The 13,152-nt window shown below is 41.5% G+C and overlaps 1 protein-coding gene across 4 annotated transcripts in view; it reads left to right on the plus strand.

The window, feature by feature from the left end:
• The window catches only part of STK32B (serine/threonine kinase 32B), a 413,422-nt gene that overhangs the window by 352,527 nt on the left and 47,743 nt on the right, over positions 1–13,152 (plus strand). For 3 of the 4 annotated variants that reach the window (XM_059165449.1, XM_059165476.1, XM_059165466.1), the window contains one exon: positions 2,000–2,089. The exons of the other annotated variant lie outside the window; for it this stretch is intronic. In XM_059165449.1, the coding sequence (XP_059021432.1) occupies positions 2,000–2,089 (90 nt within the window). The remainder of the gene's footprint in view (positions 1–1,999; positions 2,090–13,152) is intronic. 4 annotated transcript variants of the gene reach the window in all.

The raw sequence follows: 13,152 nt of genomic DNA on the forward strand, positions 1-13,152 counted from the left end.
CAAGAAGCTTCACAAGAAGCTACTTCTTGTATGCCAGTCACTCTAACCATTTTATGTATATAAATTCTTGGTTCCTCCCAAACGCTATCTCAGGTCGGTACTTTGTTAACCTCACCCCCACTTTACAGATGAAGAAAATAAGTTATTTGCCCAAGAGCAGACAGCTAATCCCAACAAAGCTGAGACCCAAACCACGTCAGTGTGGCTCAGAGTCTCTGTCCCCAATTGCTATGCCACACAGCCTCTTGGGGTAGGGCTGTGTATGGATGCTAGTTCTGGCTCTGGAGGCTGCAGTAGGTGTGTCTGCTCTAGGGATGCTCCCTGGGTGGGCACACTCTTCATCTAGCCAGAAAGTTTGCCAGCAAGGGTCTGGCTAGATGACTTAGGCTTCACCCACAAGCACCCTAAAGGAATCACAGATCATCACTAACTGAGTACCTCACTACTGCCTCCCACCCAGGGGCTCTGGACAGAGTGCCTCCAGAAGCTTGCCCACATGTCAATGCTGGCAGCCAAGCCTGAGATTTGGATTTATGTGAAACTGCTGATGCTTTTGCTGTCCACTGTGGCTAGTCCTATCAGGCGTGCCTCTCCCGTGGGCCTCACTGTACCTGCTCTAGCAGGTGTCTGTCCATCTCATGGAGGTGCCCTCCAGGCCCTCCCAATGTCAGTTTTGGGTATGCAACCCATCTGTGTATTTAAGTCCCAACCTCTCAAACACAGCTTTCAGATGTGAAAATCCAACCATTTCCCCATGATGTGAGGACAAAGAGGAAAGTGATTGTATTTATAACTAGTTTTCAAGGGTCTCAGGGTTGGCTTCTTTTAAGTACCAAGTTCCCCAGAAGGCTAGTACCAACTGTCAGGATGTTCCTTCCTCCCTCCCTTCCACCCATCTTCTTTCCCTGCTTCTCTTTATCTCTTGTCGCCTTCCTTCTCTGTCCCTCTTACTTCCTTCTCAGGTTTCTTGAACACTTATGTGCAGGGGCACCTAGGCTATCCATGTCCCATCTGTTGCCATTACTTTAAGCTGGATGGAAGGTGGTCTCAATCCCCAGTCCCCTGCTCCCAGGATGTACAGAACTAAGACCCCCCCACTAACTATAGCAGGAAAACAGTGGAACAAGAGTGTCCTCTGGCCATGAAAATTTCCTCTCCATTCTTCTTCCTCCAACCGTAGCCACTCAGCTTCCTCAGCAAGGGAGTATGGTCTCACCCCTCTCATCTCTCTACCATGAGCTTTTACTCTCTGAGCCACTGCCTCCAAAATTTAATCCATAAAATTTTTTACCATGCCCTCAGTATTTTTGTCCACTTATAAGTAATATGCATGTGCCATCAGAAAATTCACTTTATAAAAACTTGCACATAACGTAGACTTTTTTAGTGTAGGTGTGTTTGTGTATATATATTCAAGTTCTACTCTGCAAATTTCAGTTATCCAATATAATGCTGTCAACTGTGTCTCCATGTTAAATTCTCAAACCTTATTCAGTTTGTACCCTTGACCAAACTCTTCTGGTTCCTCCCACCCCTCAGCCTGTGGCTAGCACTTTCCTAATCTCTGCTTTTATGAGTTTTTTTTTTTTTTTTTAAGATTCCATATATAAGTGATACATGCAGTATCTACATTTCTCCATCTGGCTTATTTCACTTAGCATGATATTCTCAAGGTCCATCCATGTTGTCAAAAGGTGGCAGGAGGTCCTTCTCTCTCGTGGCTGAATAAAATTCCATTGTATATACAGACCACACCTTTATTCATTCATCTACTGATGGACACTTACGTTGTCCTAGGTTTGTCCTAAGTTTGGCTACTATGAATGATGCTGCCAAAACTAGACATTTTCTAAGTATTAGATAAAATACTCTTATAAGTAGAGGTTCTCCAATGTTCTTCTTGTACCTACCATAGAGCCCACAGCTTTAAATCAACAAAGGAGCTAGCCCAGCTGCCTGCAGCTCTTGCTAACTGGGATTTCTGTTTCTCTATCTCTAGGACATGTTCACATCACAGACTTCAACATAGCGACGATCGTGAAAGGAGCAGAAAAGGCTTCCTCCATGGCCGGGACCAAGCCCTACATGGGTGAGTGTTCCAGGCCCCTTTGAGGAGTCAGAGACCCAGTGCCTGACTTCAGCATTCCAGTCCTTCCCCACACCAGTACCTGGCTGTCCCTAGTACGTGCTGGGCTCTCTCACACTTTATCCTTGTTGTCCTGTCTGCCAGAAAGACCTTCTCCTCCCATGATTTCCAGAGAACTCCTACACAGCCAGAAGTCCTAGCTTCAGGCTTGGGGGAAAACACACAAAAACAGACAAAAAAACTATATTTTCTTTTTTAATAATGTCCAGTAGTGCAGCCAGAATATAACTTTGTTACTGGTCATTTGGGGTCTATATTCCTAGGAACACAGTGCCTTTCTAATGTGTATTTTCAAGTTGGATTTTCTTTAGAACCTTTGATGGAAATATCATTTTTTTCCTACTTTCTTTTTTTTCTTTTTAAAAAATCTTTATTTTTTTAGTATTTATTTATTCTAAGTGAATTTTACTTTTTCAGTGTTTCAAGATTCATTGTTTATGCACCACACCCAGTGCTCCATGCAATATGGGAAGTATCATTTTTAGAAGCATTCCATTCCTGTACTTTGGTTTTCTCTAAGGACAACTATTATCTGAATGTGGAGTCTTTACAAATTTTCAGTATTTGTTATTTCCAAATCTTTTGCATCTCTTCCTTTATCTTTTTAAAATATTTCCCATTTTTCTCTTCCTTCTTTTAAAGATTACCTGTTGTGTTTATTTGCTTTGTATGCTTTCTAGTGAAATATTTATTACTAAAATAATTTCCCCTCTAATTTTTTCCCTGAGTTTTCTTGCCTGATTTTTTAGTTTCTCAATTCCACTTTGTGCTGTTCTTTCATGTCTTATATAGTTTTCTTAATGTCTATATTAATTATTGATTACTGTATAAAAAGGCAAGTCAAAACCTATTGGCTTATGCCATGTTCACAGATGGGGAGAATTGACATTGTTCAAATGTCTGTACTACCCAAAACAATCCACAGATTCAGTGCAATCCCTATCAAAATACCAGTAACATTTTTCACAGCAAAAGAAATAATTCTAAAGTTTGCATAGAATCACAAAAGACTCCTGAATAACCAAAGCAATCTTGGAAAAGAAGAAGAAAACTGGAGATACCACATTTCCAGATTTCAAGATTTAATTCAAAGCTGTAGTGATCAAAAGCATATGGGATGGCACAAAAACAGACACATAGATCAGTGGGAAAGAATAGAGAACCTGAAAATAAACCCATGCATATATGGTCAATTCATCTATGACAAAGGAGGCAAGAATATGTAATGGGAAAATGTTAGTCTCATTAACAAATGGTGCTGGGAAATCTGTATAGCCACATATAGCAAAAGAATGAAAAGGCACCACTTTCTTACAGCATACACAAAAATAAACTCAAAACGTATTAAGACCCTAAATGTGCGACCTAAAAACCACAGAAACCCTGAAAGAGAGCACAGGCAGAGAGATATCGGCTGTAGCAACATTTTTTCTAGATCTGTCTCCTCTGGCAAGGGAAACAAAAGCTAAATTAAACTACCGGAAATACATCAAAATAAAAAGCTGCTGCACAGTGAAGAAAACAATGAACAAAACAAAAGGACAATCTACTGAATGGAAGACATTTGCAAGTGACATATCCAATAAAGCATTTTAGTATCGGGGGCACCTGGGTGGCTTAGTTAGTTCAGTAACTGCCTTAGGCTCAGGTCATAATCCTGGAGTCCTGGGATTGAGCCCCACATCGGACTCCCTGCTCTGCAAAGAATCTGCTTCTCCCTCTTACCCTGCCCCTTCTCATGCTTTCTCTCTCTTTTAAGTATATTAAATTCTTTTAAAAAAATGCATTAATATCCAAAATATTAAAGAACTTATATAACTCAACACCAAAATACCAACACCAATAATAATAATAATACAATTTAAAAATGGGCAGAGGATCTAAATAGATGTTTCTCCAAAGAAGACATACAGATGGCCAACAGGTACATGAAAAGACTCTCAACATCACTCATCATCAGGGAAATGCAAATCAAAACCGCAGTGAGATATTACCTTATACCTGAGAATGGGCAGTATCAAAAAGACAAGAAACAATAGGTGTTGGTGAGGATCCAGAAAAAAAGGAGCTCTCATGCACTGTTGGTGGGAATGCACCCTGGTGCGGCCACTGTGGAAAACAGTATGAAGATTCCTCAAAAAATTGAAAATAGAAATCCCCTATGACCTAGTAACTCCAATACTGGGTATTTACTCAAAGAAAACGAAAACAGTTATTTGAAATGCATTATGTATGCATCCCTACATGTATTGCAATATTATTTACAATAGCCAAGATACAGAAGCAACCTAAGTGTCCATCGATAGAGGAATGGATAAAGAGGGTGTGGTGTACATATATACAGTGGAGTATCAGTCATAAAAAAGAATGAGATCTTGACATTTGCAACAACATAGATGAACCTAGAGGATATTCTTTTAAGGGAAATAAGTCATCCAGAAAAAGACAAATACCATATGATTTCACTCATATGTGGATTCTAAAAAAAAAAACAAACAAAAAAACAAAACAAAACAAAAAAAAACATGAGGCAGAAACCGATCCATAATACAGAGAACAAACCAATGGTTACCAGAGGAGGGAGGCAGGGGGATGGGAAAGATAGGGGAGGGGAGTGGGAGGTACACACTTCCAGTTAGGGAGTAAGTGAATCACAGGATGAAAGGCACTGGCATAGTCAGTGGTACTGTAATAGTGTGTGGACAGAAGGCAGCTACAGTTGTGAGCAAAGCATAAAATACAGTGTTGTAGAATCACTGTTTTGCACATTTGAAACTAATGTAACATTGTATGTCAACTATCTGTCAATAAAAAATTAAAAAAGGAAGTTAAAAAATAAGTTTGGGGAAAGTAAATGAACACTTTTTTAATTTTAAATATAATTAGCCAACATATAGTACATCATTTATTTTTGATGCAGTGTTCAATGATTCATTTGTTGTGTAAATGAACACTGTTTAAAAAAACACTTAGTAGCTTAGAACAGCAATAATGTGCTATTTCTCACAATCTACCATTTGACTGAGTGGTTCCCCTGCTGGTTTAGGCTGGGCTCATTCATAGCCCTGGTGGGTCTGCTGGGGGCTGGGCTCAGCGAGGACAGCTGAGTCTTTCTCTACATGGTCTTTCATCATCAAATGGACTGCAGTGAGCTTGCATGGAAGGAGAAGCCGATTGGGTTAAAGAAGGAGAGGCCCATTCCCACATGCTTATCAGGCTTCTGCTTGCTTCACATTTCCTGATGTCCAGTTGGCCAAAGCAAGTCACATGACCAAGACCAGAGACCATGTGGGAGAGGACTGTGGGGACTGTGGGAGGAAAATGGATACCAGAAGGCCCCATTCATCCAGAAACCATTCATGAAACAAGTCACCACACTGTCTTTCAAACTTTTGAAATTGTAGGTTACAATTTTTCCCTGAAAAAAAATTTTTTTTGGTGGATGGGGGCACATCTTTCTGATTAATCATCATTGTAAAGTGTGTTATTCTGCCCTTTATTTTCCTTCCTCTTATGATAACTTAGCATGGAATTTGGCTTTGATAATCTAATGGTCCTTTTTTTTTTTTTTTTTTTTAATGGGAAATTAGTTTTCCTGAACTGTTAGAAGGTGATATTGCTCAGGGTAGTTTTTCTAACTGAACATCTTCTGTTGGTTTCATGAAGCATCAAAATTCAAGGCCGCTTGTTACGTGGGAATTCCTGGTTCATTCTACTTGCTTACTTTTAGCTGGAGCTTCTTTTTCTTTTGTCCATAGGGTCTTCATCCCACTCGGTTTTGGTTCTACTTCCAATAGTTTCTCCTTGGGCTCCTAGAAGGGAGCTCCGGCTGGAGGATGACAGAGATTTGGGGTTCCAGACTGACCTCCTGCAGAACTTACCAAGGGCCCCTTTGCCTCACCTGCCACTGGACTGGGCAAGCTGCTCCAGGCTTTAGCTGCTGTTCCCCAACTGGCCATCTGGATCCCCCCGTAAATGCCTACTGGCTGTCTTGCAGCTCTCTGTTCTCTGGTCCATCATATGTTGCCTTGTTTCGTCCCTGTGTTCCCTTCTCTGCAGAAGTCACTCCCATGGCAGTCTTGTCACTGTTGCCGGTTTGTGCCCATCCACTTACATTTTGGGGCTTGGGGGAGAACGATTTAGTTTTGTTGTTGGTGTTCCTCATGGGTTTTGGCTTAGGTATTCATCTGCTCTATCAGTTTATGTGTGTTGATCTACCGAGATTCAAAAACCATGTCCTCACCTCCCAGAATTCACTGCGTGTGTCATTCATCTCTTATTTCCTAAATCAATTTTAAAAATGAAGTTTGGCCACAAGTCATAGTAAAAATAGTACTTAGTATTTGCTATGTGCCCAGCTTTATCTAATGCTCACAAATACAAAGCAGGCACAATTATTTATTCCCACTTTAGAGCTGAGGAAACAGACTGAGGGGTCATGAGGGACCCACCCAGGAAGATTTTGGTGACGAGAGCCAGACCCAGGTCAGCATGGACATCGGAAGATATGCTTACAGTCTGTACTCTTCAGACAGTCCTCTTGGGATGCTGAATATTTACACCAATAGGGCTTTCACTCTTGAAGGTCTTCTGGAAATCTCTTTCCAGATGATTCCAGAGCTGAAGCCAGTCCATCCAAGGAGACACTGACTTGACAAATGGGTGGGAGAATGGGTTGAAAGGGGTGTTAAGGCTGCTGCCCAGGCTTCTGGTGGAGGTATGTGGGGAGCACAGCAGGGGCCTCAGGTGTGTGGGGTTCCAGCAGTCCCAGGTTTGAATCTGAGGCATCCCTGGGAGGTGCTGTCCAGGCTTCTGGAATGATGTGGACAGCATCTGTGGACTGGGGAGTTACCAGCACTGATATGCAGCAAAGCCAACACGGGCAGGATCCCCCAGGGAGGATGCAGGAGAGAAGAGCACCAAGCACCTGGCGGCCCAGGGGACACTGTCCCAGAGAAGCAGACAGAATGGAAGGAGCCATCTTTTCCAGAAGGGGCAGTGAGGAGAGGAGAATGGCATGGAGAGAAGAAGCTCCCCTTTGGAGCCACCTCCATAACCCTATAAAGTTAGTTCTGACATCCTTTAGGAACAGCCTAAAGCTGTTCAATCCATCTCTGGGAATACAGAGCCCAGACCACTGGAGAAGTGAGCCCAGACCACTGGAGTAGTATTGTACCAACCCTTTCTGTTCTGCCCCTGCTCCACCACCAGGCATAGCACACTCTCCCAGCACCTCCTCTGAGACTCCCCCTGGCCCTTCCCCATTCTCATTCCCTGACTTCCCACTGCTGTCCTGGCTCTCAGCCTCTGGAAAAGAAGACCAGTGGTGACAACAGCTGACCACTCTGTCTCCATAGTGGCCCCACCACCAAGAGAGAGAAGAAAACCAACATATACTGTGACTCTGCTGTGTGTCTGTCATTGCCTGTAATCCTCGGAAGACCCATAGGCAGCTTCCCCTTCTCTCCAGTTTATCGATGAGGAAGCTGAGGCCTGGGGAGGTTCATTACCTGCCCAGAGTTATGCAGTAGGCAAGTGAGAGAGCCAGAATCTGAAGCCATGTCTACATGGGTCCAAAGCCCATGCTTTTGCCACTATACCAAGCTGCCTCTTGACACTGAGTTCCTGTGCCAGAAAGCCATATTTCTCTGACAAGAAAAAAGTTTGTTGTCCCAAATGTGTGTAGGATTTGGGGCTCCTGGTGTCCTTCTGTTTAGAGGAGCCTTAGTCCTGAATTAATAAACAGGTGCACAGGATAGATATTTCTGTGATTTAGCGGGCACCAAATGTTTTTTTCAGACACCATAGGGGTTGACAGGACCAGGCGGTGGGAGTTTGTTGGGGAAGACAGGATGAAGTAGGGCTCTTTTAGTAAATTCAAGTCCTACAGCTCCCAGGGCTATAAACTCCTGAGGACAAGTGGCAGGTTTGTCAATTTTTTCCACTTGTACTGTTCAGTTCAAAGGCCCAATTACAAGCTCCCAGAGTGTTCCAAACACAGATTCAGAGAACAGGCTGATGAGTAAACTCCCAGAGGTTGCTCATGAAGGATGATCCTGGAAGAAACATTTGCATAAAACTGAATTTTCATTAATTAAAAGAGCAGATGGAATTCACAGTCAGAGAAAAAAGAAATCTCTCTGCAATGTGCCAGATTAGAAGTCAGAAATGTACCAGCAGCCACCGGGGCTTCAGAGTTTATGCATCAGCAGTGGAATAAAGAGCTGAGCAATCACTCAGCAAATATTTATGGAATGTTTAGGAGATAAATGGAGTGAAGGCTGGGGGGCTCAGAGGAGACTGATGCTCTCTGGGGCCTGGGGGCTCACCATCTAGTGGGGCAGACAGATGCATAGGCACAGGTGTAAACAGGACACTATCAAGACAGATTCCTGGAGAAGGTAGCCATCTGAGTTAGACTCTGAGGGCATGCTCAGAGTTTGCCTGCTGGGTAAGGATGAAGAGACACCATTTCGGTCAGAGGCATCAGCCCGGGTGGAGGTACAAGAGGGGGCAACAGCACGGTGTGTTGGAGGACAGCTGCAGCTCCACTTCCTGTATGGCTTATAGACCAAGATGGCATGGGGAGGGAGCAAAGAGACAGACCAAAGTATGGGGGTCTTGAATCCATGATAATAGCCTGAGGAGCCAGCCAAAAGCCAGGAGGGGGTCCAGGCGAAGTGTCGCCTTTAGCGTGGGGCAGTTTGGGTGTCTTTTGCTTAGTGGCTGCCTGGACTTGGGCCCATCTCAACAAGATGAACACTCAGAAGTGTTGGCTGCCAAACCATGTGCCCCGACAGTTTTCTCATCTGAGTAATGGGATTAATGATGATGTAATCTGCCTTAGTCAGTTGTCTGTGAGGATTTCATGGTGTGACTATTACATAATATAATATAATATATCTTATCTGGCTATATATATAGCCATATATATTATACATATGTATAATATATATTATATATATATATTTTATATATATATAAATATAACATAATGTCTGGCAAATGGTGAATGCATTGGTCTGGGAGTCGATAGTGTTGTTATTGTTGCCACAGTTGTGATTTAGATGGTTGATTATTTGGTATTTGCTTAGCACTGGGAATCGAGGGCCTGGATTGGGAATGCCCTTGCCTTACGGTGCTCACAGTCCAGCAGGGAAAACAGACCCTAAACAGCTGGTTCATTATAGGAGCTGGGTTGGCTGGAGGATGCTGGGTGCACTAGAGGATCACAGAGCTGGTGCCTTGCCTGCATTCACTGAACATTAGTTCCCTCCCCCAGGTTGCTGTAGTGAGCAGACGAATGGTTGCTGAGCCATGATAATGATGCTAGTATATCGCTTCTCCGCCTTTTGGCTAAGATCAAGTACATAATGTTGCTAGTATGGTCCTTGTTGAAATGATCAAGGTTAGTGACATTTGCTGCTGCCTGTGCCAGAGAAAGTAAGAGAGCCAGTGTTCAGACCCAGGCCAGTGAGGCTGCAGTGCCCAGTATCTTTCCTGAGAACCTGTCCATTCATTCATTCACCCATCCATCCACCCATCCACCTGTCCATCCGTCCATCCTTCCATCTTCACAAATCTATTGAGTACCTCCTACATTCCAGGCAGTGTTCTGTGGCCCCCAAATACATCTGTGAGCAAACAGTTAGTTCTCCTACACTCATTAGGTTGGCTATGTATAAGGTAGATAATCACCTTAAAAATCACAAAACTGATAAATATATATTTGGAGATGTTTATTTTTGAGTGACAATTTAGCTGCAGTAAAGTGCACTCTTCTGGGGCACAGTTCTATGAATTTGGACAAACACAGATGGTCATTTAAGCACCACCACAGTGAACGTACAGAACAGTTCCATCACTCCCAAAGTTTCCTCACCCCAGTCCCTGGCAGCCAGTGATCAGTTCAGACCATTCCATAGAGTCATAGAAATGGAGTCATATGGTCTACAGCCTTTTGAATCTGGAGTTTATTTTCTTCTTCTTTTTTTTTTTCCTTAAAGATACTTATTTCTTTAGAGACAGCAAAGGAGAAAAAGAGAGCGCACACAAGCAGGGGAGCAGAAGAGGGAGAAAGAGAAGAAGACTCTTCACTGAGCAGGGAGCCCAATGTGGGGCTCAATCCTAGCACCTTGGGATCATGACCTGAGCTGAAGGCAGACGCTTAGTGACTGAGCCACCCAGGCACCCTAGCGAATCTGAGTTTTTTCACTTTGAATGATGCATTTGAGATTTATTCATTTTGTGTGGTTCAGTAGCTTTCCCTCTTTTTAAAATTGTGTTATATTAGTGACCATAAAATACATCATTAATTTTTGATGCAGTGTTTCAAGATTCATTGTTTATGCACCACACCCAGTGCTCCATGCAATACATACCCTCCTTAATACCCACCACCAGGCTCATTCATCCCCCCCCACCCCCACCCCTCCAAAACCCTCAGTTTGTTTCTCGGAGTCCACAGTCTCTCATGATTCATCTCCCCCTTCAATTTCCCCCAATTCACTTTTCCTTTCCTTCTCCTAATATCCTCCATGTTATTGCATATGCTCCACAAGTAAGACCATATGATAATTGACTCTCTTCTTGACTAATTTCACTCAGCATAAATCTCCTCCAGTCTCATCCATGTTGATACAAAAGTTGGGTGTTCATCCTTTCTGTTGGAGATGTAATATTCCCTTGTATATATGGACCATATCTTCTTTATCCATTTGTCTGTTGAAGGGTATCTCAGCTCTTTCCACAGCTGGCTATCAGTAGCTTTCCCTTTTGATGGATTGGCAAGTAGAACTCTATTGGATGAATAAACACAATGAGTTTATCCATTCACCAGTTGAGGGACACTTATTTCCAGTTGTATGTAATTATGAATGAAACTGCTATAAGCATTTGCTTTCAGGTTTTTATGTGAACTTAAGTTTCCAATTCTCTAGAATAATTACCTAGAAGTGGGATTGCCGGGTCATATGGTAAGCGTATGTTGAACTTCCTGAGAAATGGAGAAACTGTTACCCAGGATGGATGGACCATTTTATATTCCCACAAGCAATGTATGAAGGCTCTGGCTTCTCTACACCCTCGCCAGCACAGGGGATATTGCCCCGCGGTCATTGCTTTTCTTATCAGCCCTTCTAATATGCAAGGAGTAGTTTTATTTCACAAGTCCCTAATGACTAAAGGTGTGCTACATATTTTCATTTGCTTATTTGCCATCCATTTATCTTCTTTATGAAGTATCTATCCAAATCGTTCCCATTAATGATTTTTATTAATTCAGCCTTGGGAATTCTTTATATATCCTGGATATAAGTCCTTCATCTGATAGATGTTTTGCAAAAAATTTTGGCCCATCAGTGGCTTGTTTTTCTTTTGCCATAATAGAATCTTTTTAGAAAAAGAAGTTTTAAATTTGGATGAAGTCCCGTTTTTTAAGAGATTTTATTTATTTTTTATTATTTTAATTTTATTTTTTAATTGTTCCAAGATTCATTGTTTATGCACCACACCCAGTGCTCCAGGCAATACGTGCCCTCCTTAGTACCCACCACCAGGAGATTTTATTTCTTGATCATGTATTTGGTTTCGTATCTAAACATCTTTTCCTCACATGAGTTTACAAAGAATTTTTTTCTTTGTTTTCTTGTAAAAGTTTTATACTTTTGGATTTCACATTTAAAGCTGCATGCATTTTTAATATAGTTTTTAGTATGGTGTGAGGTGAAGATGGAGCTTTATTTATTTGCATACAGCTATCCAATTGTTCCAGAAACCTTTGTTGAAAACACTGTTCTTTCCCTACTGCATTGCCTTTGCAACCTTGTCAAAACTCAATTGACTGTAAATGTGTGAGTCTATTTCTGGATTCTTTTTTGGTGATTTAGATGTCTACTTCATAATTTTCAACAATATTTGGGAATTTGCTATCCATCTTTCTGTTGTTGATGTTGTTTAATTCTGTGATGGTCAGAGAAATCCCTTATATGATTTCTTTTCTATTTTTTTTTAATTGGTCAAGTTTGTTTTGTGGTCTAGATATGATCTATCTTGGTGAACACTCTATGTTTTTGTGCAGAGCATATGTATGTTCTTCATTAGTCATGTTGCCTATAAATATCAGTTGGGCCTTAAATATTCTTCCTGGTTTTCTGTCTACTTGTTATATAAGTTACTAAGAGAAGTGTGTTGAAATCCCCAACTGTAATTGTGAATTACTCTATTTTTCTTTGCATTGCAGTTCTGTCTCATGTATTTTGATGTTCTGCTGTAAGGTGTGTACATTTTTAGGATTATTACATCTTCTTGGTAAATTGCTGCATGTATTATTATATAACATCTAAATCACCCATGGGTGAAAGACAGAGTCACAGGGAAGTTGGAAGGTGTTTGTAACTGAATGAGAATGAAGAACATAGTATATCAGCGTTTGTGGAATATAGCTAAGGCTGGACTTAGGACAGAATTGACAGAGCATTAAATGTTTATATTGGAGAAAGACAAGACTCAAATCAATAATTTGTATTTCCACCTTAAGAAACTAGAAATCTGAAATCTACTCTGTGTGATATTAATATAGCCACTCCAGCTTTCCTTTGTTAATGTTTGCATGGTATTTCCAGTGGTGTGCTGGTAAATGTTTAACAACTATCTCTCTGGTGGTAAGAAGAAGAAGGAGAAGAAGAAGAAAAGAAGGAGGAAGAGGAGAAGAAGGGGACAGATTTGTAGATTTTGCTGATTTTTGTGATGTAAGTCCTCCTACCATGACTGACTTCAAGTAATCAGTGTGACATCAACAAACACAAAGGAGGGGAGAGATGAGCTAATAGTCTTTTCCAGCACACCCTGATGATGTCTTTTTCCATCCATTCATTTTTAACCTATATATTTAAATTTTAAGTACATGTCATGTAGGCAGTCTTTTTATCATCTAATAATCTCTGCCTTCCCATTGATATTTAGACCATTTATATTTAATATAATTATTGATATAGTTGGATTGCAGC

The sequence above is a fragment of the Mustela lutreola genome, chromosome 1, assembly GCF_030435805.1.
Source record: "Mustela lutreola isolate mMusLut2 chromosome 1, mMusLut2.pri, whole genome shotgun sequence".
In the NCBI taxonomy this organism is placed as follows: domain Eukaryota; kingdom Metazoa; phylum Chordata; class Mammalia; order Carnivora; family Mustelidae; genus Mustela; species Mustela lutreola.